General features: G+C 44.5%; 2 protein-coding genes across 5 annotated transcripts in view; one reads left to right on the top strand and one right to left on the bottom strand.

The window, feature by feature from the left end:
* Nucleotides 1–4,091: 4,091 nt before the first annotated feature.
* LOC110585880 (60S ribosomal protein L32-like) lies at nt 4,092–4,499 on the bottom strand. The gene has a single exon (XM_044913139.1). The coding sequence runs from the start codon at nt 4,497–4,499 to the stop codon at nt 4,092–4,094; it is 408 nt and encodes a 135-aa protein (XP_044769074.1).
* A 3,835-nt stretch (nt 4,500–8,334) lies between these two features.
* MBNL2 (muscleblind like splicing regulator 2) overlaps nt 8,335–24,080 on the top strand; it is a 156,901-nt gene continuing 141,155 nt past the window's right edge. For all 4 annotated transcript variants that reach the window (XM_021696030.2, XM_021696029.2, XM_021696028.2 and 1 more), the window contains exon 1: nt 8,335–8,518. The gene's annotated coding sequence lies outside the window, so the exon portion shown is untranslated. The remainder of the gene's footprint in view (nt 8,519–24,080) is intronic.

Raw genomic sequence — 24,080 nt, 5'->3', positions numbered from 1 at the left:
CCCCTGCCTGTGGGGGGCGTAGGGGGCTTATATTCTAGTGGAGGGGATCGACAACAAACAGTAAAAGTCGATTATACGTTATGACAAATGGAGGCAGAAGCTATGGAAAAGGAAGGAAAAGTAGAGGAAGTAGTTCTCTTCTCATCCAGTTGCTGCTGGACCCCTGTCCAGCTTGACCTCTCATTCAGAAGATGGGCAGGAGGTAAGGGATGAAAGAATCTTCCAAGTCGTCCAACAGGGGCAAGAGAATGCCAGCCACCTGTAGCATTTCAGGTTTGGGGATTCTCTTCTCTGTCGTAAACGCCACATTAATGCAAAGAGGTGGAGACAGGGTCTAAGAATACTCATCCTTTATTACAAGTAAAATTAGATTATAGTGCATATGAAGGAAGCATGGTAATTCCCCAGCCTGCCTAAGAGAAAATAGGGATGAGCAGCAAAAGATATGTGTGGTCTTAATGAAGAGGACTAATCGGGAAAAGTCTCACCGTTCCTTCCTCTTTACGCTTATTTCCAGAATTCACCATTTTGAAAGACAGTGGTCACTGGCAAGTGTCTTTCACCATGAATAGCCAACAGTATCATCATCCTCTTTGTCTCCTAGTCTCTTCTTTTTGCCCCACAAGCATCTGAAATTCTGGAGAACTGTAAGCCTCACCTGCATCTCAGAAGCTTGTTTTCAAATGACCTCAGTTTCAGGGCTGGCGTGTCCAGCAACCTTTGACCCGATCTTCTTTCTGCAACTTCAAGTGCTCTTGGACCTCAGGAAAGGAGGCCTGATGCAAGTATCATGCCAGAAAACAAACACAAAACCAAAAACAGTGGGACAGTTGACATTGGCCAACCCAGGACTTAGTGCGTGGTTCACAAACTGTGCTATGAGTCACCCCGGGGAAGCTGCAGTGAACTCGCAGGGGTTCCGTGAGACATTTTCTATTTCCAGGGAAAACACAGCAGTACTCTCAAAATGTGTCAGATGGTGTGCAAATTACTAATTCAAGGTAATTCAGTTTCAGTATGAGACTCATGCTACATTCCTTTCAATGATACCATCTATCTTTGCAAAGTTGGATTTTTAGCAGTGAGGAATACGAAAAGCAAGTACTGCACAAAAATCATTGTGGACCGGTAAATGAAGCGTAGTGGTTCCAGTCTGATTTCAGGCTTTGAGAATTGTATGCAGTGCCCAATAGGCACGCACAATCTATTAATAACTCATTAGGGTTATTTAAGAATGAAATAAAAATACTACTTTTTCTTCCGAACTTTTTCTATTAATTTTTCAAACAGCTACAAAGTTGTTAAATATAAACAGTCAACTAAGTTGTTAGGACCTAATTACTTATTAAATAGAACATTTAGGTATTTCTTTTGGCCTAGGAGCATGGTGAAAAAAATACAGGATGTCAAAAGTGCTGCAAAGCAGGAAAGTGTGGAAATCTCTACTTTAGTGATCATGTTTTGACATAATCACTCTTCAGTGAAATCTCGCTAGAAATCTAGAACCTAAGGATGATGATAAAATCAGCAGTAGTAATAGTAGTAGCTAAGATATATTAATAATTAATTATGTGCCATGTTTTATGAGGTTTTCTCAGACATCATTTTATTATTTACATGCTTTATGCAATTTATTTCGTTCTGTTTTCCTTACCCTAGAAATGTTAGTCCTGATTTTTCCCAGAGTCTTCTGCCCCTGGACCCATGGAGATATATAGGAACCAGTTGATCTTCCTTGCAATAAATTCAATTGAAAACACTATAACTTTTTTCCTGACAATCATAAAACCAAGTTTTCTATTCCCTGCTACATTTTCAACAATTTGCACATTAAAAAAAAAAAAACAAGCAAACAAAAAACTACTAATCTTTTCTAAAGTATGCAAATTTTCTCCAGTAAAAATCCATCAATCAAAATTAATTCAGCATTGCTCCATGCTAGGCACTGTGGAGGATACAAAAAGGTTTTAGTGCATGGTCTCTGCCCTCAAGGGACTTGTGGTAAGGTTTCCACATAAAACAACTAGAGGAAAATAAAGAACAGTATATACTAAAGGACCAGGTAGACACATGTAGGCTAGAAAAGCATACCGGGAGATTATACTGAGAGAGACCAAACTGTCACAGACCAGGCCCATCTGCAGTGGGCCTTTCTGTCTCACTTCTCTCTTGGCTGTAAACAACCTTCTCCTCCTTTTAAGCCCTCTCTTCTGAAAAGTCAACACTTCCATCTGTTCTAGGACACCTACCCTTTTCCACTCAAAGGAAGATTTTGTTTCTATGGAAATCACCTCCATTTTAAACATCATCAGAGATAAGTTTCCTCTTGACCATGAGCTTGCTAACTTTGGTACATCCAACAAAAGGAGTGATCTCCTAACTGCACTGTGCCTTTTAGCTTTTATATTATTTCCTCTTTCCCTTCTCTAGGATTTTTTTTTTTTTAATACGTATGTAGGCTACATCCATTGTCCCTATGCCTTCCGTGCCTTCAGTGTCGGTTTTTTGTTTTTTTTTTTTTTAGAAAGGAGCACTCGAGTGGGGGTGGGGAGGGCCAGAGGGAGAGGGAGAGAGAGAATCCCAAGCAGGCTCCAGGTCCAGTGCAGAGCCAGACACAGGGCTTGATCTCACAACCCTGAGATCATGACCTGAGCCGAAACCAAGAGTCAGACGCTTAACTGGCTGAGCCACCCAGGCGCCTGCCTGTTCACTATCAATTTTTTGCTTGAACCCTGCATTTCTCTTTGCCACTGTGTTACTAGTGTTATTTTTAAATTTATCCATTTAACCATTCAACACAATTTAGTGTCTGCTATTACATCACCACATGTTCTAGGTACTGGGGATAAACTGATGAACAAGAAAGACATGGTCACTTCTATCACAGACACTAGTGAGATCATAAGTAAGGAAACTATATTCACAATACACTGTGATAATTGCTATGGTGAATACAATGTCAAGGGGCCAAGGAAGTCATGGTGGTCAGGGAAGGCTTCCTGGAAGAGGTGATATGTACATTGAGTATTGCAGGATGGAAAGATGTCAGATGGGCATAAAAGGAATCAGAGCTGTTTTATACAGAAGGAATCCAGGCTGTAAATTAGCAAGAGAATAATACATTCTAGGGATTAAAACTGGTTTAGTAATACTGGGTATTAAGTAGGAAGGAAGTAAGTTCAAGAGGAGTGGTAAGAGAATATACTCAAGAATTAGGCAAGGAGTTTGTCCTGAAGATAACGGGTGTCACGGAGTGACTATGTAGATAATGACATGATAAGATTTGTGTTTCCATTTGGCTGTGGGATGGCTGTGGTATGAAAAGTGAGGGCCAAGATTGGAAGCAGGGAGGTGAAGAGAAGACAGAAGAGGATGAGGACTTGAACTAGGGACACAGCAGTGAAGATGGGGAGACATCAATGAATTCAAGAGATAGGAATCTATAGGACATGGGAGTGTTTGCATGTTGGTAGTGAGACAGAGGCGGGCATAAAAGATGGTGGCCCCATTCACTAACGTGGGAGACATAAGAGCAGTGTGTTCCAATAGAATAAAAAATAAGTTAGGGACAAGGTGAAAATGAGTTATCTCTGGTCCATTCAAGTGATAAATTCGGCATAGAGGTCAAGAGAAAGGGACAGAGTTATAGATCTTGAATTCATCAACCTGGAGGAGATAATTGACAACTTCTGTTGGACCAGTATCTATGGTTTTGATTCCTCTGGCCACCTTCTTTACTTTGACACAGTTCATCACCTTCTTGACACTTTTTCTGTTTGGTTTCTCAACATTCTCCTTTCTATTTAGTATATCATGACTTCAGTAAACATTAATTTTCTTTCCAGAGTTTCAAGGCTTCCACAATTGAGTTATAGACAGAAGGAGGAAGAGAAGAGGAAGAAGGGTCAGGGGAGAGGGGGAGGAAGGGGAGGCAGATGAGAAAAAGAAAAAGAAAGAAAAGTCCAGCTTGGATCTGCAGTATGTTGTATTGATCAATTCATTAATTCAAAACACATATTTATTTATTTATTTAGTTAGTTAGTTAGTTGTATGGTTTTATTAACACAAATATGATGTGCACAACAAGCCGTTTATTCATTTTCTTCATTGCACAGCCTGGCATTGGGATTGGTGACTCTGATTGCCAGCTGGGCTGCTCTTTCCACAATAGCTTTGCGGTTCTTGGAGGAGACATTGTGAGCAATCTCTGCACAGTAAGATTCGTTGCACATCAGCAGCACTTCAAGCTCCTTGACATTGTGGACTAGGAACTTCCGGAAGCCACTGGGCAACATGTGCTTTGTTTTCTTGTTGCTCCCGTAACCAATGTTGGGCATCAAGATCTGGCCCTTGAATCTTCTGCGCACCCTATTGTCAGTGCCTCTGGGTTTCCGCCAGTTGCGCTTAATTTTGACATAGCGTTCTGACTGGTGCCAGATGAACTTCTTGGTCCTCTTTTTAACGATCTTGGGCTTCACCAGAGGTCTGAGGGCAGCCATGATGCCCAGTAACAGATGGCTGCCACCTCCGCAGGCAGCGCCGAGGAAGAGCCAAAACACATATTTATCATTGCGCATCTCCTGTCAAGTGCCAGGCACATACTCAGTTGGATGTTGGAGAGACAGTAGTGGCTTCTGATGCTGGTCAGCTGGCTGAGAAGATAGATCTTAAGTAATTAACCAAATAAACGTATTCCCATGCCCTATAAAAAGTGCTATAAAGTAAACAACATCTATAAAATCTTGCTACTCAAAGAGTAGTCCACGGACCAGAAGTAGCAGCATCACCTGGGAGCTTGTTAGCAACGCAGAATCTCAGTATCCACCCAAGAACTACTGAGATAGAATTTTAACAAGATCCCTGGGGGATCTGCATGCACATTAAATTCGAGAAGCACTGCTCTGAAGTGCACAGGCTGGGAGAGAAAACAACAGGTGGGACCTAAACTCATCGTGGGGTCAGGGAAGGGCTCCCTGAAGAAAAGGCCACTGATTAGGCTAGAGAGGTAGGCTGGGGCTGGATAACATGGGACCTTGTAGACCACGTTGAGAACTTTTATCTTGTTCCCCAGCCCACGCTGCCATAACAAAATGCCCTGTGGACAAGTGGCTTAACCAACAGATATGTACTTTCTCAGGGTTCTGGAGGCTGGAAGTCTGAAACCAGGGGACAGTATGGTCAGGTTTTGGTAATGGCCTGCTCCAGGCTTGGAGATGACTGCCTTCTTGCTCTGTCCTCGCTTGGGTGAGAGAGAGAGAAAAGATCTCTCTCCCTGATATCTTTTCTTAGAAGGGCACTAATTCCATCATGAGGGCTCCACCCTCATAACCTGATTATCTCCCAAAGACCTCATCTCCAAATACCATCCCACTGGGGCTTAGGGCTTCAACATAGGAATTTGGAGGAGACACAGCTTAGTCCATAGCAAAGATTTTGGGCAGAGGACTGTAGGTAGAATAATCAGAATTCTACTTTTGAATTTTTATGTTTACTGATATGTAGAGAAGGGACTGAAGGGGTCAAGAAAATATGCAGGAGGCTAGCTAAAAGTCTGTTTTCATAGTCATAGTGAAAGATACGGATAGCTTGGACCAAACCGCATTGGTGGAGACAGGGCGAAGTGAAACATTTCTAAACATCTAGGTGCCGAACCTGACAAGCTTTTTTTTTTTTTTTAAAGATTTTATTTATTTATTTGAGAGAGAGAATGAGAGAGAGCACATAAGAGGGGGGAGGGTCAGAGGGAGAAGCAGACTCCCCGCCGAGCAGGGAGCCCAATGTGGGACTCGATCCAGGGACTCCAGGATCATGACCTGAGCCGAAGGCAGTCGCCCAACCAACTGAGCCACCCAGGCGCCCCCTGACAAGCTTTGATAATGGATTTCATACGGTGTTTGGGGAGAGAGGATCAAGAATGACCACCAGGTTTTTGCTTGTGCAAATTGGATGGATAGGATACCAGTTCTTGAGACAGGAATCATGAAATCAGCAAGTTTACTCATGCCATGCTGCTAGATATGACAGAAATGTAGAAATAAATATAAGAGTGGCACATTGATCACCTGCCAGCCGCTGTATAGATGTTTTAAGTACATTATCTTAATATACCGTGCAAACCTTGCCTTCTGGGGTGGGGAGATCAGCTCATCCTTAGGGGGTTAATGGGCTGGTAAAATGAACAGTGCCAGCATGCTTTCAGAGGAGAAGAACATCAGAGAAGACGATGTGAACAGAGAAGCCATAACAGAGGAAAGAGGATGCAAGTTGAGGTCTAAAGGTTGGATAAGATTTTGTTAAGTGAAGCTCTTGGGCGTCAGGTCTAGGGACGGACTGCAGGAGCCAGGTCTCGGAGAAATAAGCGTGACTCCATCAAAAAGTTCACTTGGGAAAACAGGGTAGAAAAAGTTGAGTGGAAAGAGAGAGGCCAGATTATGGAAAATCCTTCAAAGTCTGTAATTTGGATTTTAAAAGAGAAGACTTTGAATATGAAAGGAACATGACTTTACATGACGGGAGAACCCGTCTGGCAACAGGGAATCTCGGACATGGGAAGGCTTGTGTCCCAGAAGCCAACTTACAAGCATTTGTACTATCCAGGTAGCAGGTCAGAGTTCTGAACTAGCCCGGAGGGAAAAAAATCAATGAGATCTAGTTTCATTGGATGAAGGTACGAGAATGAGTCAAAGATGACTAAAATTTCAGGAATGAAATGAAGGTCATGGTAGTCTCATTGTCTGAATCAGGGAGATGGGGAAGACGAGATTCGTAGACCTGTGATTGTCCATTTGCAGGCAGTATGATATTAAGTATATCGATAGCTAAAAATAATTGTCTACCTGTTTGACCACAGAGATTATTTAAATTTTCAGTAAAAATTATAGTAGGCAAAAGCCTAAAAGTTATATGTGATGGATTTACATCAGGATGAAAACTGTTGTAATCCTCATTAGAAGTATAAAATCCAAGGGGGCATAACGCATGATAGTCTATTGAAGACATAGCCTACACATCATATGAAACCTTGTGTTTCAAACTGCAGTTAGCAAAATCAAAGGAAACCACTACCTTCCACCTCAACTGTGACATCCACTGAGTAGTTGCTCGTAAACAACAGTGCATTGGTTCAACCTTTCAGATGAATGGGGCTTTGTTCCTGCTTTGGTTTAGTCATGGAGGCATGACACTTCATTTTTTAAATTCAAAATGTTGTGTTTCAGTGGAAGGAAAATGTATGCTTTTTGTGTTCTCCAAATGCCATATGGGTTGTTTTGTTTTGTTTTGTTTTGTTTTGTTTTGTTTTGTTTTGAGAGCATGCAGGAGTACTGTTGACTGGGGGAAAAAATAAGTGACCCATCCAACCTTTCTGTTTCTTTTTTCCTGCTTTTTCTCGGGGAAATTCAGCACCTCTAGACAACCTTTGGGGAGTGGCACCCAATGATGCCCCTTGGGTCGCGTGCCGTATGCATTCCCCTGTGACTATCTTCCTGTAATCACTGCTTCATTAATGACAATATGGACCAATGCACAGTATTTATCAAATGGTACCTGAGGTCCCTTAGGATTAGGGGAAAGCACACCTAATCCTCTCTGGGGTGCCTGCCAACAGGACAAAAGGGTAATGTGTAGCTATCAGTTGTATTGTTCAGAATCCCCTAACTGAAGACCCCAGTGGTTGGAAAAACTTAGATGAAAGCTCTAGGAGCTACAGGAACTAAGCACTGCAGTCACAGCTGTTCTTCAGGGAAACTGTGTGCGAAGGGGTTAAGCATGTTTTGATTTTGAATATGCACTCGGGCTAACACCGTCTCCCCCGCTAAGACAAATCATCTGTAAAATGCTCTGCAAGGTATCCCCGCCCGTGGTCGACGTGCGGTTCCTTCCCACCCACCCCTACCCCCCCGAAAAACAAATCCATGCTTTGTCAGCCGGGAGCATGACTTCAGTTTCCTGTACGACCTGGATCCCTTTGGAATCTGCGGAGTTGGTATTTCCGCAAGTATTTGCAGTGCAGCCCAAGCTTGAGGCTGGCTGTCTTCAAGGGTGTTTTCTCCAGCTACCCCTCTCTCGGCTCTGCCAATTATGTGCCACTTTGTCTTGGTGCTCTGATTGCTTTCTTCTGAGAGGGAAATTCCTCTTTCATCAGTATGGATGCACTGTTTTCACACACGGCCGGCGCTGTGTTGCTGTGTCCGTCACCCTATGAGGGCCGGGCTCAGACGAGCAGGGCTGACGAGCTGGCCGGCGATTGGCCGCCCGCTCCGCCGCGGGGAGGGGTTTGTCGGGAGGAAGGGCTGCAGCTTTACAGCAACAGAGTTTAGACTGTCTTTGCTTCATCATCTGAAGGCAAAATTTTCCAGCTACGGCAGACGGCTCTCAGAGTACAATACGCAGGGAATGAGGACTATTTACATGGAAATTTCTTCCTCATGATGCCGCGGAGAAGCCTCCTCGGCCGCCCGATTCTGCCAGATGTTCCCGGGGTTACTGTAAACGGGAAGAAGAGGCAGAGCTAAACAAGGTAAGAGAATCATCCCCCCCTTCCTTTTTTTTTTTTTTTTTTTTTTTTGAATGTTTAAAGAGTTTGCTGCAGTATGCTGCATTCCATGTGTGTTGCTTCGGGAAGCCAGGGAAACCGGATTCCACTAATTCAAATGTAATACTTGCAGGGGACCCTGGAGTTTTACGTAACATTCTGATTTGAGGGAAAGACATGGCAAAGCTTGAATTGATGCCGCCTGTCTGGGGTGAGGCATAAAACGAGTTTTTATTCCAAGAACAGATCTATTTATTTCTTCAGCAGAAACCATTTGAATTCTTGGGACCGTTCTTATTTTCTCGGTGGAGAGCGTTCTCACACTGCCATCGTTAACTCCCGAATAAATAAAGTTTACATTGATCCTATTCTTTGAAAAACGGGCTTGTAATTAAGAAGAAAAAGAAAACTTCGCCGTGAATCATCATCGGTGGAACGTTTAGCTAAAAAAAAGAATATATATATATATACACATATACATATATGTGTATATATATATATACATGTCTGTTTGTTAGAAACTAGGGACCTGCCTCGTTCTGTAATGCCAGGGCGTTGAGTTTCAAAAGAACATTTTTAACAAGCTAGCAAGAGGTAGCTTTCTGACAAGTTTTCGATACTGTAGTTCAATGTTTACATTTCTTTTTCTGGCATGTCTGAGCCTTTGTTTCCAGCTTAAAAGTGGAACCATTATATTCAAAAGTAAAGCTGGGTTAATAATGCTTACTGCAATTATCTGATCTTTATGCATTTTTAATGAGAACACACAGCCAGCAGAATAATTTAATAAGGGCAGGCTAGCTTTTAAAGCTGTGTCTCACTATGCCGAACCATATCAACTTTCTTGCCGAGAAGCAGCAGGGAGAAATGATGGAGATTTATTTTTAACACACTTGGCCCAAGAGAAGGAAATGATATATTTGTTAAAGAATTCTTTCTGCCCTTTTCCGTTTTAAATTTCTGCCAGGCATGAGGAAACTGTGCTTTTTTGTTAGGCCTCGGAAGCATGTGTTTACAATAAATGTGTAACATTTTTAGAATAGTTAGCAAGCACTGAAGCGAAGGAAAAAAATCTGACTTGCCTAACCACTACCACCGTGAATGTTCTTCAAGAAACATCGCTGTCCTTTTAAAAGACAAAGGTTAAGTGGAAAGATATTTGTTAATTTGTTAATACGTGAATTTGGGGGCTAATAAAGTAAAAAAAAAAGAGAGAGAGAGAGAGAGAGAGAGGAGGGCATGCTTCTAATCTTTCAATAAGATGAAGTTTCTCCAGCTACCCTGCCTGTTTTGTGAGGGGCTGTTCAAATATTCATTTAAAGAAGGGCAGTGCCACGTAGATTCTTCTAGACCCACTGTTTTTACTTTCAAGGAGAAGTGCAGGACACTAGCCCAGAACTTCTGACGTCATCCCCCAACTATTTCTGCTGTGTGTTCTTTTATTCAGGCTCATGGAGAGGAATATTGCTTTATGTCCTGGCCAGGAACATTCTGACTCCCTCTTGGCAGGTCTTGAGTTATGTCTTCACAGCGTAGCCCGGCCTTTCTAAACCCCCAACCAGTCTCCAGCATAACTAGGGCATCTTCTACCTGCCTCTCCTCGGGCGGGTCTGAGCAGGTTCTCTGCAGGGTTCTGGCTGCGCAGGCAAAAAACGGCGGGGAGCGGAGCATGGCTTTGCTTCTGGCCCAACTTCCCCTTGGCACAGCCCAGTACTGCCACCTGGGTGGACAGTGCCTGTGGCCTCATTCCCAGTTCCCCTAGAGCCACTATTGAGGACCACGGTTATGCCACCAACTCCGTGGCCGGTTGTGATGGTGGGAACAGCTGCTTTTATAGAAAGAGCACAATGTCCTAGGGCAGATGGGCTGAAGGGAGGGAAGGCCAATCCTGCGGGTTGTTAATCCATGTCACAGGTGGTAACCTTGGTCACAGAGCTCAGGGGAAGGTTAGTTTCTTAACACAGAGCCTTTTAAGAGAGAATTTCCATCAGAACAGACGGGAGTTTTCGGGAGTTCCTGGTTCTAGTTGACATTCCCTTTCATGCTGCCTGTGTAGCCTTAATAAGCAAGCACCCACCTCAGTTTCTCTTTCTCTTAATAGAACTGAGTAATACTTGCTACACTTTCTCTCATAATTCTAGCATTTTGAGAGGCCTTGACCTTGTACCAAAAAAAAAAAAAAAAGTCATTTGTCTCTTGCTACAATGAGCTATTTAAAGTACAAAGGATAAAACCTCTGTATTAATGAAACTGTTGGCAAATGCCGTAGGGTATTAAGATAGTCATATTTCCAGAACCCTTCACTCTACTTCATGCTCATGTCCATTTTCTAGGGATATTTATCCTTAGACCAACAAACAACATTTCCAAGGAAATCAGAGCGTCGGTGTTTGCATTTTCTCCATCGATCTGGTCTAATATACTAGAAACTGCCAACCAGACTATTTCAGACGTAGACCCTGTAGTGCCCAAAGCATTTCGTGCTATTTTTGCCTTGACTTTGCATTAAATTTGTGAAAGTGGAATGAATAAGACAGAAAATAAGAGGAAAGGAGGAAAATATGCTTGCAAAATATACTGGTTATGTAGCTTTACTGGTTAACAGCCTGCCTCCTCTCTGCTAGTTGTTTTAATTTGCTGTTGCTATGGTGAAAACAAATCAATATCACATGGCTACCAGCCAGTCCCGTGCTCAGGGAGTGCCATCGAAATTCAAGATCAGGTACTCAAGATTCCGAGCAATAATTGGGAGAAGAGCATTTAGATTCGAGTTGAAGAGAATTCCTGACGGTAGACGGACTAGGCTCAATCTCACACGCATTTTCTCTCCCTTCCATCCTGCACTTTCTTACCGATAACAAGAGAAGATGGAGAGAAAGGCATAGTGATTTGTTTACATTTTCCGAAATGACAAAACATATCATCAACATAGAAGTAGGTTGGTAACATTGCAAGGGGATTCTGATTAATGAAAGGGGCATGTGGGGCCTGTTGGTTGTTGAAGACATAGTTTGGGGGCCTTTAATGTCCAGGTACAGCTGCACCTGAGAGCTGACAGGGTCAGAAACATTTTCGGCTGTCGTGTTAGGCAGAGAAATCTGGCAGCTCTAGGGAGCAGGTGGGCAGTGGAGGTGAGAGGGGCATGGCAGAAGGGCGGGGAGTGTAAACCATCAACGCCAGCCAGGAGCAAAGTCAAGGGGAAGCCATAGGTCCAGGGTCTGGGCCAGGTGAGCACGGAACCCCAGGGGCCAAGCAGAACAGGGTAAAGGGCACTTAGCTCTTTTCACGAAGTCTGCCCGAAGTCCTAGCAAGGAAAGAGAGGAAGGGGCTGCGAAGAGAAGCGAGGGGGTCATTCACACAGGCATACTTTCTGGAATGGTCAGCTGAATCAGATGGGCAGAGATGTGCCTGGCTGTGGGGAGCCGGGAACTTGATATTTCACGCTTCGGTTTCTCTCGGAAGAACGAGGCAGAAAGACTTAGCTGGGCTTTGTAAATTAGTTACAATACTGTGTTTCTCTCTCTCTCTCTCTTTTTTAATTTTACTCAGCTCTGTTGTTTCTTATGTTTTGTTTTTTAATGTGTACAAACTGTGAGTTGCAGCTGTGGTAATATTCATAGTAAGGAGTCCGAGGGGCGTCATGGTTAGGTCTGCATCAGGCCCGTGTCTCCAACAGCTCTGCATTGTTTAGCTGGGGCAAGTCCCCCCTCTGTTGCTGAGAGTGAAAACAGGTGTGAAAGGTAGAGCCCTAGGGTTTCTTTTGTGAACCTGAGCCCCAGGCCCGTGGACAGAGTTTCAGCTGGCCTCCTTCCCTCGACATGGCAGAAATGTTTGGTAATAAAAGTGGACCCACCGACTTACCTTAGTGCTCTGACAAAGAATGCATTGTCTGGGAGATGCGAGGTCAGTATATTCCATCAATCAGTCAACAAGTGTTTATTAAACACCTCTTGGGTTCTCTGGCTTTTGCTCTTTGGTTAGAATGAGTCAATTCCCTAATACCCGACTTAGTGTACGTGCAAAATAAAAGGCAGAAAGAAATGATGCAAAATTGTAAGTTTTAAAGACTTTAATAATAAATTTACTGGCTAATGTTAATTTCACATTAACTACCAGGCATTTATTGTAGGTTTCAGACAGCTCTTAGTGTTGGGGGGGGGGGAGAATAAAGGAAGGAATTTTGAGTTTTAAATGTCTGCATATACTTTCTTCACCTCTATTCCATTTCTCGGCATAAACGCTGTTTAAATAACATACAGAGATGTAAGAGGAACAGCAGACATAGGAGAATGCTCTGAAAAATCCCAAATATGAGGCTGCTGAGAGCAATCACACAGTCTCCACCGGCCGAGATTCAGTGCCGAAGTGACTGGGGGAACATGGATGTGTCATCTAAAAAGCCTCCAAAAGTCACCAAAAGGAAATCCTAGACCCTCTCCCACACTCCCAAGCCTCAGGGTACCTGGGGAGCCCCTGATGCAATTATCTGGCCATTCCCAATCCCAGCAAGGAAACCTGATTCCAGACCCTGGAGGATTAAACTACCCCCGCCACCTTTTTTCCCCTTAAAAACAGTTACTTTAAAAATATATATATTTCCCCTTTTAAACACAGTTTTTGCTTTGTTTTGTTTTGTTTTGTTTTGTTTTACCCTAACATCTCTGAGTATTTTCTGGGTGTAGACAAGCTGCAAGGTTAGGGACCCAGTTTGGGGGAGAGCTGAGAGGGCAGACCGAGGACGTAAACGAGCCTCAAAAAGTCTTTTTAGTTATGAGTCTTGGCAGGCAGATGGGCAGTGCTAAGGTTTATGAGCATCAGTGCAAGCTGACTGCTCTAAGAGCTTTGGGGGTGGTGAGCCCCCTCAGAGGACAGAGGGAGGAGGCAGGAAACACCCAGTGAGGCAGGTCCTGGGCCTTAAGCATTTGCAATCCACAATCGCTGGGGAACAAGATACTTACAAACAAGATAAGAATAGGTCAGCACACAAATGTCTTCAGAAGGATAATTAACATATGTATAGTTTCTTACACTTTACAAAGGGCTTTCACAGACATTATCTCAATTAACAGTTCAAAAAGAGGGTTTAAAAACCAGGAGCCTAAAATTAGAGCACTAGGTAAAACTCCTGGAAGAGATGAGTTACAACCCGGATTTAAAAAAAGTATTTGTTTTTATTTTGTCTGTGGTTAGTTGACATGAATTTTGAAGAGCAGGAAAAACTTCTCCGTGTCCCTGGTACGTGTATGCATGTCACTCTCTCCTGTCCCCACAACTTTCTTGGACAACCCCTTATAACTAGTACTGGAGGCAGCCTAGTTGCCAAGGCAGAGCAAGAAGAGAGGTTGATTGGCTTTGCTTTCTCAGCTCTGACTGCTCCGAAGGCAACAGGGGACAGAACCTCTAGTGGCTTCATGCCCTGACCCAGCCACACAGCAGCAAGGTGAGTTTGGCTATGGATGGCAGGCAGGTGCTTCTAGAACATAAAATTCATTAATGGTTGCAAATGGCTTGCAGACCTGGGAAAAACCAAAGTCAAGAATGAAACCAAAATTCAAAGTATTCCATTTGCCCATGAGACCTCCCATGCCTGTAGGAGGTCAGTTATTTTTAGAAATCTCAGATATACCTGATATCATTTACATTATGATGCAAAAATGCTGGGTGTGATAATAATAGCAACGTCTTACATGTATAAACCATTTCAGTTTTTATCATCTCTTTAATGGTCACAAAATCCCCTTTTTGTTCCCATTTTATGAGTTAAACAGAAACTGGGGGCACCTGGGTGGCTCAGTTGGTTAAGCGACTGCCTTCGGCTCAGGTCATGATCCTGGAGTCCCGGGATCGAGCCCCGCATCGGGCTCCCTGCTCGGCGGGGGGTCTGCTTCTCCCTCTGATCCTCCATCTCATGCTCTCTCTCAAATAAACAAATAAAATCTTTAAAAAAATTTTTAAAAAAACAGAAACTGAACTTGTGTGAGATGAAGCAAAGTTTTCCGTAGCCAAAAAACAGAAAAGTTAGTCCTCAAAACTATGGGAATCTGTACACATGATATTCAGCGAGATAAAGCAATCTTTAAATGAAATCACCCTGCAGTCTGACAAGGAGTTTTCTTGTAACGGATGTTGCATAGTGCATAGAGCCCAACCCAAGCAATTTTGGAAAGACAGTAATGTTCTTAATTAAGATATTGAATTGTTTTAAAAATCTATAAATTTCTGGCATCCTGGATGCAAGCTTCAATTAATCAACTAAGAAGTATTGGTGGAGCATCTATCAGTGATTTACTATTTGTAATTTTAAATGCTCTGGTAGTTTGGGAAGGTAGAACTCTGTTTGGGCTGGAGTAGTAGATAACTTTATTAGAGGAAGAGATGCTTCCTATATCTCTGGACGGATGTACTTTGTCCAGATCAGTGGTTCTGAAGTGGAATGTCTATACCCCAAGCCTCGGTAGGGCAAGATTATTCACTAGGTGAGGAGTAGCTGAACTTGCATCTTATCCATTATTTAGCTCATCCTTTTAAAATGTCAATTTTCATATGTTTGATAATGTATGTGACATATTAATATTGTTATGCAAGTATAACATTTATAAGTAAGTAACAACCTTATGATAGTTGTCCCTGCTCCAGAGTATTTTTCTGATGGGGGATATGTTCAAAAAAGTTTGGAGAGGACAGTAGTCAAAATCAGAGAAGGGAAGGTCATCTCCAGAGGGAGGAACAGCATGACGTGATGTAGGGGCCAGTGTGGAAACTTGTCTTTGGAGAACAGGGATGACATGTTGGGGAGCAGTGGTCAATAGGATTAGTGGGGAAGTCAGTATACGGAAGACCCAAAGAGCTATGAGGAGGAGTTTGATTTTGTTACCTATAACATCACATCTAACGCTTTAAAAGTGTTCAATTAGGACTTGTAAGATAGAGTTAGAGGTTTGAAAATTTGTAACAAGTGATGCCACTGGCAAAAAAAAAAAAAAAAAAAAGGCAGTGTTCTAGGTATGATGTAGGAAAGAGTTGGATTAGACCAGCAGTGTGAGGATAGAGGAGAAAGGGCAAATCCAAAAGGTGTCTTGAAGGAAAAGTAAGAGAAGCTAGTGAGAGCTTAGAAGAGCCAAAATGACACTGGTGTTTCTATCAGGAGAAGTATCAGTGGAACCCTAACAGAAAATCGAGATGGATGGGAAAAGGGACCAAACAATAGGAATGAGGTGGAGGAAAGGAAGGAGATGATGAATTTTGAGTTCTGGTCATGGTGCTTTAGCTAATGACGGGTCATCCAAGTGGGCTCTCCCACAGACATTTGACAGTGTGGGAATGGAGAACAGCTTAGATGCGAGGTTTCAGATGTAAATTGAGACAAACCTATGTTGAAATCATAATTGAGGCCATGGATGCTCGTAACCTTCAGGAGACAGGCAGATGACCAAGGATGAGCCATGGAGGAGGACTGGCAGAGGCCTAGAGGAGAGTAAGAGTTAGCAAAGGATCAAGAAAATAAATACCCACAAGGGAGCAAAATTGCCAGCCAAAAAAAAAAAAAAAAATAGTACTAAGACTCTTAAGCACCATACCACAGTCTCCTTGGTTCCATGGATGACAGAGCAGCCTCCCACACTGTATTATCCTACTGCACATAGTTTACCCTCTCTGGCCCTTTGAAGGCAAATATTGGTTCACTGTAACGGTGAGAGTCACAGAATATTGGATGGAGGGGGAGCCTGGGTGGCTCAGTGAGTTAAGCGTCCAACTCTTGGTTTCAGCTCAGGTCATGATCTCAGAGTCATGGGATGAAGCTCTGCATTGGGCTCTGCACTCAGTGTGGAGTCTGCTTGTTCCTTTCCCTCTGTTCCTCCTCCTCCTCTCCTCTCTCTCTCTCTCAAATAAATAAATAAAATCTTTTTTAAGAAGAATACTGAATTGATAAGGAGATCCTCATAGCTGTGTTTTTCATATATACAGTTGACTTTTAAAAAAGTAGGTTTTCAGGCATAACCACAAGAAAACACTTAAAGCCAGCCGTTATCAACTCCAACATCTGTATCTTGAAATACACATTTTGGGGTGGTGGTATTGGTTAGGATCGGAATTCCAGAGAGATTGGAGATTTCCCTGGACACTGGTCATCCTATTCTCACAGACCCAGAGGTCCATTTATTCTTGAATCTAGCAGGTCTCTGCTGAACCCAGCCATTAGGACTGCTCAAGAAAATGAGAAAGCATTCAAAGTAGGCAAATGGTGGTTGTCCTCATACCAGATACCTAGAGTGCGTACACTGCAGAATGCCTCTCAAATTTCCGTGTGCAGAGGGCATCACCTGGGGATCTTATTAAAAATGTACATTCTGGGGGCGCCTGGGTGGCTCAGTCGGTTAAGCGACTGCCTTCGGCTCAGGTCATGATCTTGGAGTCCCAGGATCGAGTCCCGCATCGGGCTCCCTGCTCGGCAGGGGGTCTGCTTCTCCCTCTGACCCTCTTCCCTCTCGTGCTCTCTGTCTCTCATTCTCTCTCTCTCAAATAAATAAATAAAATCTTTAAAAAAAATGTACATTCTGTTTGGGTAGATTTGGAATGGGGCCTGAGATCGTGCATTTCTAACAAGCTCCCAGATGATGCTAGCATCAGTGTAGATGGTGGCAAGCCATTGGGTCTGGCATGGTTTTAAAGGAGGGCTCCACAGGGCTGGAGGCCAGGACCTGCCTCCTCAACACAGTAAGCCTTTCCAGGATGCTCAGGCTCCGAGTAGGGTGAGCCTTATCTCTGACTTATCCCTTGAGCCTTGCCCCAAAGCTTCTGTGGTCAAGGGCGAAAGGCAGGGACCTGCACGGTTTCCAGCAGGTTCTGTGGCTGTGGGCTGCAGGTCTGTGCTCGTGACGGCTGTCTTCTCTGTGGACAGGGACTCTTAGCAATTCCCCAAGAGATTTCCTCGCCAGTCTCCAGGGAAGGCTAGTGAGTTTGTTTACCCGTCTCTGTTCCAGAGATACTTTTCTCCTATGAAATCTGTGTTCAAAATCAGCCTTAGACTCTGTTTCCTCTGGACAGTGGTCGGAAGGGGGACCTGGGAGTCTGACATAGCTACTCCAGTCCTCATGCCCTCGGTGGATTAGCTCAGGGAACTCTGACAAACTCATCATCACCCTTAATGGTGCAGATAATGCCATTCTCTCGTCATGCTCTCCAAAGAATACGAAGAGTAGAGAGGAAGGGTTGTTATATGCAGTTAAAGTTTCAAATGCTAGTTTTAACATTTTGCAATAGCAATGAAGACAATTTTAGAAATGCTACTGTCTAATGTGGTGGCTTAAGTGAAATGGCCAGGCCTGACTGTGGACAGTTTTATATGTTGCTACAAGTCTTACACCTGGTTTTGTGTCCATCTGTCTCCCCTTGCTTGAGTGCTTCGTTTTCCGGTCTGTCCCACATGTGGCCCCACTTTCCTGGCCCAGGAGTGGAGCTAAACTGATTTAGAGGAAGTCTTCCCTGCCCAGATGCCCACTTACTTCACACACAGATGGCCAGTGTTTTTATGCATTTTTAATTTACCAATAACCTTTTAAGAATGAAAGGAAACGTGTCTATTGAGCTTATTGAGTGCCTACTGTATGCCAAGCCCTCTGCTGAGAGCTTCATGTACATGGACTCAGTTAAGCCTCTTTATGAAGAACAGAAAGTCCAGGGGGGCTGAGTTACTCGCCAGGGTCAGCGAAACCCGTCGGTGGTCTCCAAACACCCAGGCCTTTTCCCAAGGTGCTTCCTTGGGGCTTTGCTTTAGAGAAACTTCTCGTACATCTGCACATACTGCTGGCCCAACTCCCTCAACACTGAGGCAGAACACAAACAAGCAATTGCTGGTGTAACCATGCAGGCTTGAGCTCAGTTTTAGCCAGGAGCTCCTCCTCACAAAGGGACTGGATCCATCACCAGGGATGGCTAGAGCTTTCTCTCCGTTATTCATTGTCATTGGTTGGCCTTTTCTTGAATCTCATGTGCGTGTGTGTGTGTGTGTGTGTGTGTGTGTGTGTGTAAGAAGCTTAAAGACCTAAAGATGTCAACTTATAGATACCTTAAATAGACACCAAATAGAGCCCATTATCGGCTGTGAGGCCTGTGAGGAGGCGAGATGTGTTGTGCTGTGGCCGAGGCTCGAGGCCCGGGGTGGCCGTCTCCTGCCCCCGCTCAGCCTGCTCCTGAGCTAGCCCACCGTCTCCTCTCTCTTGCTCCACTGTCTGCCGAGGCTGTCCCTGGCATCCTAACAAGCTCCCAGATGATGCTAGCATCAGTCTAGATGGTGGCAAGCCATTGGGTCTGGCATGGTTTTAAAGGAGGGCTCCACAGGGCTGGGGGCCAGGACCTGCCTCCTCAACACAGTAAGCCTTTCCAGGATGCTCAGGCTCCGAGTAGGGTGAGCCTTATCTCTGACTTATCCCTTGAGCCTTGCCCTTCACACCTGGCTCTGAGCTGGTAGAAAGGTCTATTTATTTGCCCCCTTAGGAAGCCCATCATTCTAGCCCTAAAGTATAAGCTTCCTGGCAGCCACCACAAAGACCATCCCCTCAGGAAACAAAACAAACCCTATCTCTCGTTTCCCTGTTTCTTTTCTTTAAAGTTCCCTGGTGCAACTAGGCTGCAATTAAGAGTCAGGATCAAAGGGGCTAGCTGCCTCTGGGGCTGCAGGGACCCACGGAGAGCTTCGGTCTCCTTAACTCCTTACTCCCCATGACCTGCTGCTCACCTGCTCCTTGGTTCTCTGGTGCTCAGGGGGTGGGAGGGCGGGGGCTTGGGGAGACGCATCGGGGCCCGCGGAGGGGCCCCTCACACACTCGAGGGTCTAACAGCCCCTCCTCCAGAGAGCCACCCATCTGACAAAACCCATAAGCCTAAGATGCAAATTGGGGGGAATCCCAAACTGGGAGGAATTGGAGGGATTGTCTAGCACAGTTCATGTCTACCTTCTACCACAGCCCTGGCAAGCAGGTTCTCAGAGCGGCTTTTCCCCTCTGTTGACTGGACAGTCACTACCTCAGAATGCTTACAGACCATAACATTTTATCGTAAAATTCATCCTTGTGCTGAAATGAAATGTGACTCCAGTGACTTTCACTCCCCAGCCCTCGTTTGGGCCTTCAGAGTGACCCAAATGCCTCTTCACAAATTAACAGCAGTCAAGCTTCCTCTGATAGGAGCAGTTGACAACTCCCTTATTTAGGCTATAATACCTTTATTTATGCAACTTAAGACACTCTTTTGAGTTTCTCTTATGGACCCAAATCTCTATCCTACTTGAACCTTGAACCAGCAGTGATCGAGGGAGGGGTGGGGCACTGCGCTCCCTGAGCTCTGTTAGCACAGCGTGGAAGAACTGAGGGGTGGAGGTGAACTTAGGAGGGACAGGCATCTTCCCCAGTGATGTGGAATGCTTTAAAATTATCTTCAATCCCAACAATAGGCCGTAGACACCTTTGGAAATACCTGGCAAGTTGTTAGACATTGACTTGCAAAACGCATAGGATGATTGATAGATTTAGTTGGATATATATGTACATAGGTAAAAATAGAGATTAATAACAGATATAGATACGTAGATACAGATTTAGATTAATATAAGTAGAGATTAATACTTATATATCCAGATAAAGATATTTAGATTATATATTATGTATTTAGATTGATACACACACACCCCCGCATTATACATTATATTAATGTATACATTAATATACATACACACAGCAACAGATATAGGTTGGTGTATATACAGATACAGATAGAGAATCCACACAATTTGAATACCACACTAGAGCAGTTTTCAGAGGTCAAATACATGTTTTGGGTGCTCTTTTGTTGTTTTTGTTTGTTTGTTTGTTTCTGTTTTCGGCTCCACAAAATGGTGATCACTTTAACTGTGGCTCCCAGTCCTCCCTGGTTCCTCTGTGGCTCTCAACACAGTCCTCAGCAGCTCGAAGACACGCTCCGCCATCAGTAGATGCCAAGGTCACCAAAGGAACTAATTAATCCCAGCTCCAGTCAACAGTGATCTGCACGAACCTGTCCTCCTTCCTCAGAGAGGGAGAAACCAGGAAGGATTTTCTCCCTCAGTTCTGCCCAGGGCCCCTACTCAGGGCCACCCTGAGCAAACAAAGGAAGGGCTGGTCAACTATTTCCCGACTAGCTGGCCAGGTTTTCATCTAGAGAAAGCCTGTTCAAAGGCTCTCAAACTCCAGAGACAAGTCTGCCAGTTTTTTCTTAGGAAAATCTCTAGGTTGAAATTTAACTTAAAGATCCCCAGGCCTCCTCTCTGCCTTTTTTTTTTTTTTTTTTTTACTACTAGTTTTACTAATGTCCATAAACCCCGCCCCCCCCCTTTTTCAAAGCTAAAAATTTCCTTTTTTAATTAAAACAACAAATTTCCTAGTTGACCCCGAGGGAGCATAAATTCCCCCCCCCCCCGGGGTAAAATTTATGTTGTATAACCCAGACCATGATAAATAATTGATCAGAAAAAATAATTGAGAGGAGGGGTTATTTTTGGAAACATTGACAGCCAGGAACCCAGGATGGGAAGTTGGAGAATGTTGCTGTTTAAAACATTGTGGAAACCAGAGTGAATATCAGTCTCCTTAGCCAGATACATGTCGGGTCTTGAGTTAATGGTTCTGCGCCTGTGTTTTTATTTGATGTTCTGATCTCTTCCTTCCAGCCTGAACGATTAGTGCAGAGAGTCACGGGAAGCAGCAACATGGGGCTGTGTGCTTTGTCAACAGTACGGAGTCCCTGTCTTAGATGTGGTCAGTGCAGTTCTGTGTGAGCCTGTGGCCCTCTGTGGCTGCCCCCGCGGGCCCTTCCCCCCCCCCCTCCCCCCCCGCCAAGCTGCCAAAGTGGGAGGGCCATCGGCATGGGAGTTGGCTTCCCTGTAGTTTGGCAGAACCCAGCAAATTCTGGAGTTAGCTTTGTGACACTCTCCATCTTGCTCACTGGCTAAAAACAGAAAGAAAGAAAAAAAAAAAAACCTACCCAAATCAAAACCATATGTTCCATACAATATCAGGCTTCTAGAGAACACCGTGCTATTAAATAATCACCATCAACCTATCCACATATTTGAAGGCTACGGGAATAGGAGCCGACCTGCTCCGGCCCCAGCTGAGACAGGTAGAGAAGGACAATTCCGTTCCATTCCTTTCTCAAAATGGCATGTTGCTGGAGCTCTTTCAGCTTTAATGGGGGACGCAGAAAGAGGCTGCATTTACTAACTTATTTCCCTTTTTCCCGTCTTCCTTCTTCCCCTCACATTTTCAGGATTGAAAATTAGAAACACTTTTCTCCTACACACAAAATTACTCACACGCACACACACACACACACACACACACACACTTTTCTCCCCCCTGTTTTGAAATGGCAGTAGCTGCCTGAACAGTCAAAGGGTTCGTTTAGAACGTAGCCAGCTAGTGCAGTGGAGTAGCTGGTTCAAGAGAGGGGTCACCCTTTTGGGGAGGGGGCTTCCAGGGTCCTGCTAATAGGGCATTTCTCCACCTGGGGGTGGGTCACACAGTTGTGTTCCCTCTGTGAAAACCCAGTTAGCTGGACGCTTCGGATGTGTGGCCTTTCTGTTTCTAATAAAATTTTTAACATGTACTGCCTACCTAGCACTATCTCTCGTAAGATAAAAGGAAAGCAAGTCGGAAGGGGTCCCCATGTCCTTTCCCCCTGCAGCCTCCCCTCCTTACCTGTGTCTCCCCTACTTTCTGGGCTCCAACAGGGAGCAGTGGGGTTCCATTCCCCCCTAATGATGAGCTCCGTGAAGCTCCTACCCCGGGGGCAGTGGGAAGTTAATGCTTCAAACTCAGACTTGAAAAGATCATCAGTGTTAAATAAGAAGGATAATAACAATGCCACTTTGTCCTGGGGTACAAAGCATGTCCTTTTCTCTCCTTGTGCTTATGTTTTATGTTTTATAAACACCTGCAAGTTTTGCTTTAAAGTGTTTTGGGGGGTTCTTTTTTATCCTATTGGGCAAACAAGACTCGCGGAGAGAAGGAACCACCTGGGGACTGCAGATGACCATACCCTTTGCCCTTTCTTGCCCTGCAACCCTAGATTTGTGGGAGTCCATATAAGTCAAGGGAATGTAGGTCTCAAAAAATAAACAAGGATGGTAAGGATGGCAAGAGTGTGAAGCTCGCAGGTACTCAACAGGGATTTGAATTCTAGATTTTCCAACTTCAGATGAACAAAAGTCACCAAAGTCACTTGGAACTTTGATCTCCTGGTTGGCACAAGTCAAGGGGATGGTGCCGTGTTTCAGGATTTTGGGGAAGATTTGGGGCAACAAGATATTGGAAGTGCCCCCCACACAGTGAAAGCCCTTTGTCGATGGGAAGGGGCTGATCACTGTTTTTGTTTCATCTTTACCTGTTCGGCCAGGGCAGATGCATTCTACTTAGTGACGTTTTCTTGGGAACAGAAACATTTGCAGGAGAAAAAAAAAAAAAAAAAAGAGTACCGTGTGAAAGGTTGAGGAAGTATATCTTAAATTTTCCTCAATTCCTTTCCTCTCATGGAATTTATCCACTGGTAGGACAGATAAGGTGTATAAATAAACCACCACGGTAAAGGTAATCCATGTCACAAGGGAGGTATAAGGTTCTCTGTCAGTAGATAGATTCCTGCTGTCCAGGTGAGGCAGGGACGTCTTCCTGGAGGAGGCGGCCTCTTACGTGGCCTGTGAAGGAAAGCAAGACCATAGTGCCTGCACTTGGAGAGCACCCATGCAGGTTTCCCTGGAGCGTGGGGCAGAGTCTAGAGAGTACTTGTGGGGGGGCATAGCGGAAATGCTTGGCACGGCTGCACCTCAATGATGGATGATCCTGAATGCCAGACTTTGAATTTTGAACTTTATTCCAAGGGCAGCAGAGAGCCACCAAATGTTTGTGACCTGGTGAGCGAGGGGGTCAGACACTGCTTGGGGGGGATAATTCTGTGGGCACAGTTTAGAGCTGAGGACTGTGGGCCCCCAGGAAGTCATGACGGAGAGAGCGGGGATAGTGGTGACAAGGATTCGGCAGGAGCAGCTTCCCAAAGGCTGGGGCAGGACTCATGGAAGCCAAAGGAAAGGGAGGGAGTCTGGGAAGACCTGGAGCCCATGAGCTTAGGTAACAGAAACTTTCATGACACCGGGGACAGAAACATGTGGGAGGATGGGGGAAGACAGGCAATTGGTTCTGGTTGTTGGAAGTTTGAAGTTGGAATGTTCTCCTGGAAGCATAGGTCTGGGCTTCTGTAGAATGAATACAGAGCTAGATGTACATTCAGGACTCATCCATAGAGGAGTGGGATTTGAAATCAGAGAGGAGTTTGAGATAGCTAAGGAAGCAAGTGTGATCTAGAAAATGGTCAATGGCCCAGCCTTGGGGAATGCTGACATTTTAGGGGATTTCCTAGGCACATTCCAGTGGCACGGAAGCCCAGAGTGAAGGGCCTTGCGGAGATGGCCTTGGGACAGGTGTGTGGGTCTCGGGGCATTTCTTTGAACGCCTCTGGATCT

Source organism: Neomonachus schauinslandi, chromosome 3, assembly GCF_002201575.2.
Source record: "Neomonachus schauinslandi chromosome 3, ASM220157v2, whole genome shotgun sequence".
Taxonomy (NCBI): Eukaryota; Metazoa; Chordata; class Mammalia; order Carnivora; family Phocidae; genus Neomonachus; species Neomonachus schauinslandi.
The sequence above is the reverse complement of the archived record's forward strand: the minus strand, read 5'-3'. Positions and strand labels throughout refer to the sequence as shown.

Excerpts from the sequence above, each read along its gene's own strand:
- LOC110585880 (XM_044913139.1), bottom strand. The coding sequence starts at position 4,499 with ATGGCTGCCCTCAGACCTCTGGTGAAGCCCAAGATCGTTAAAAAGAGG.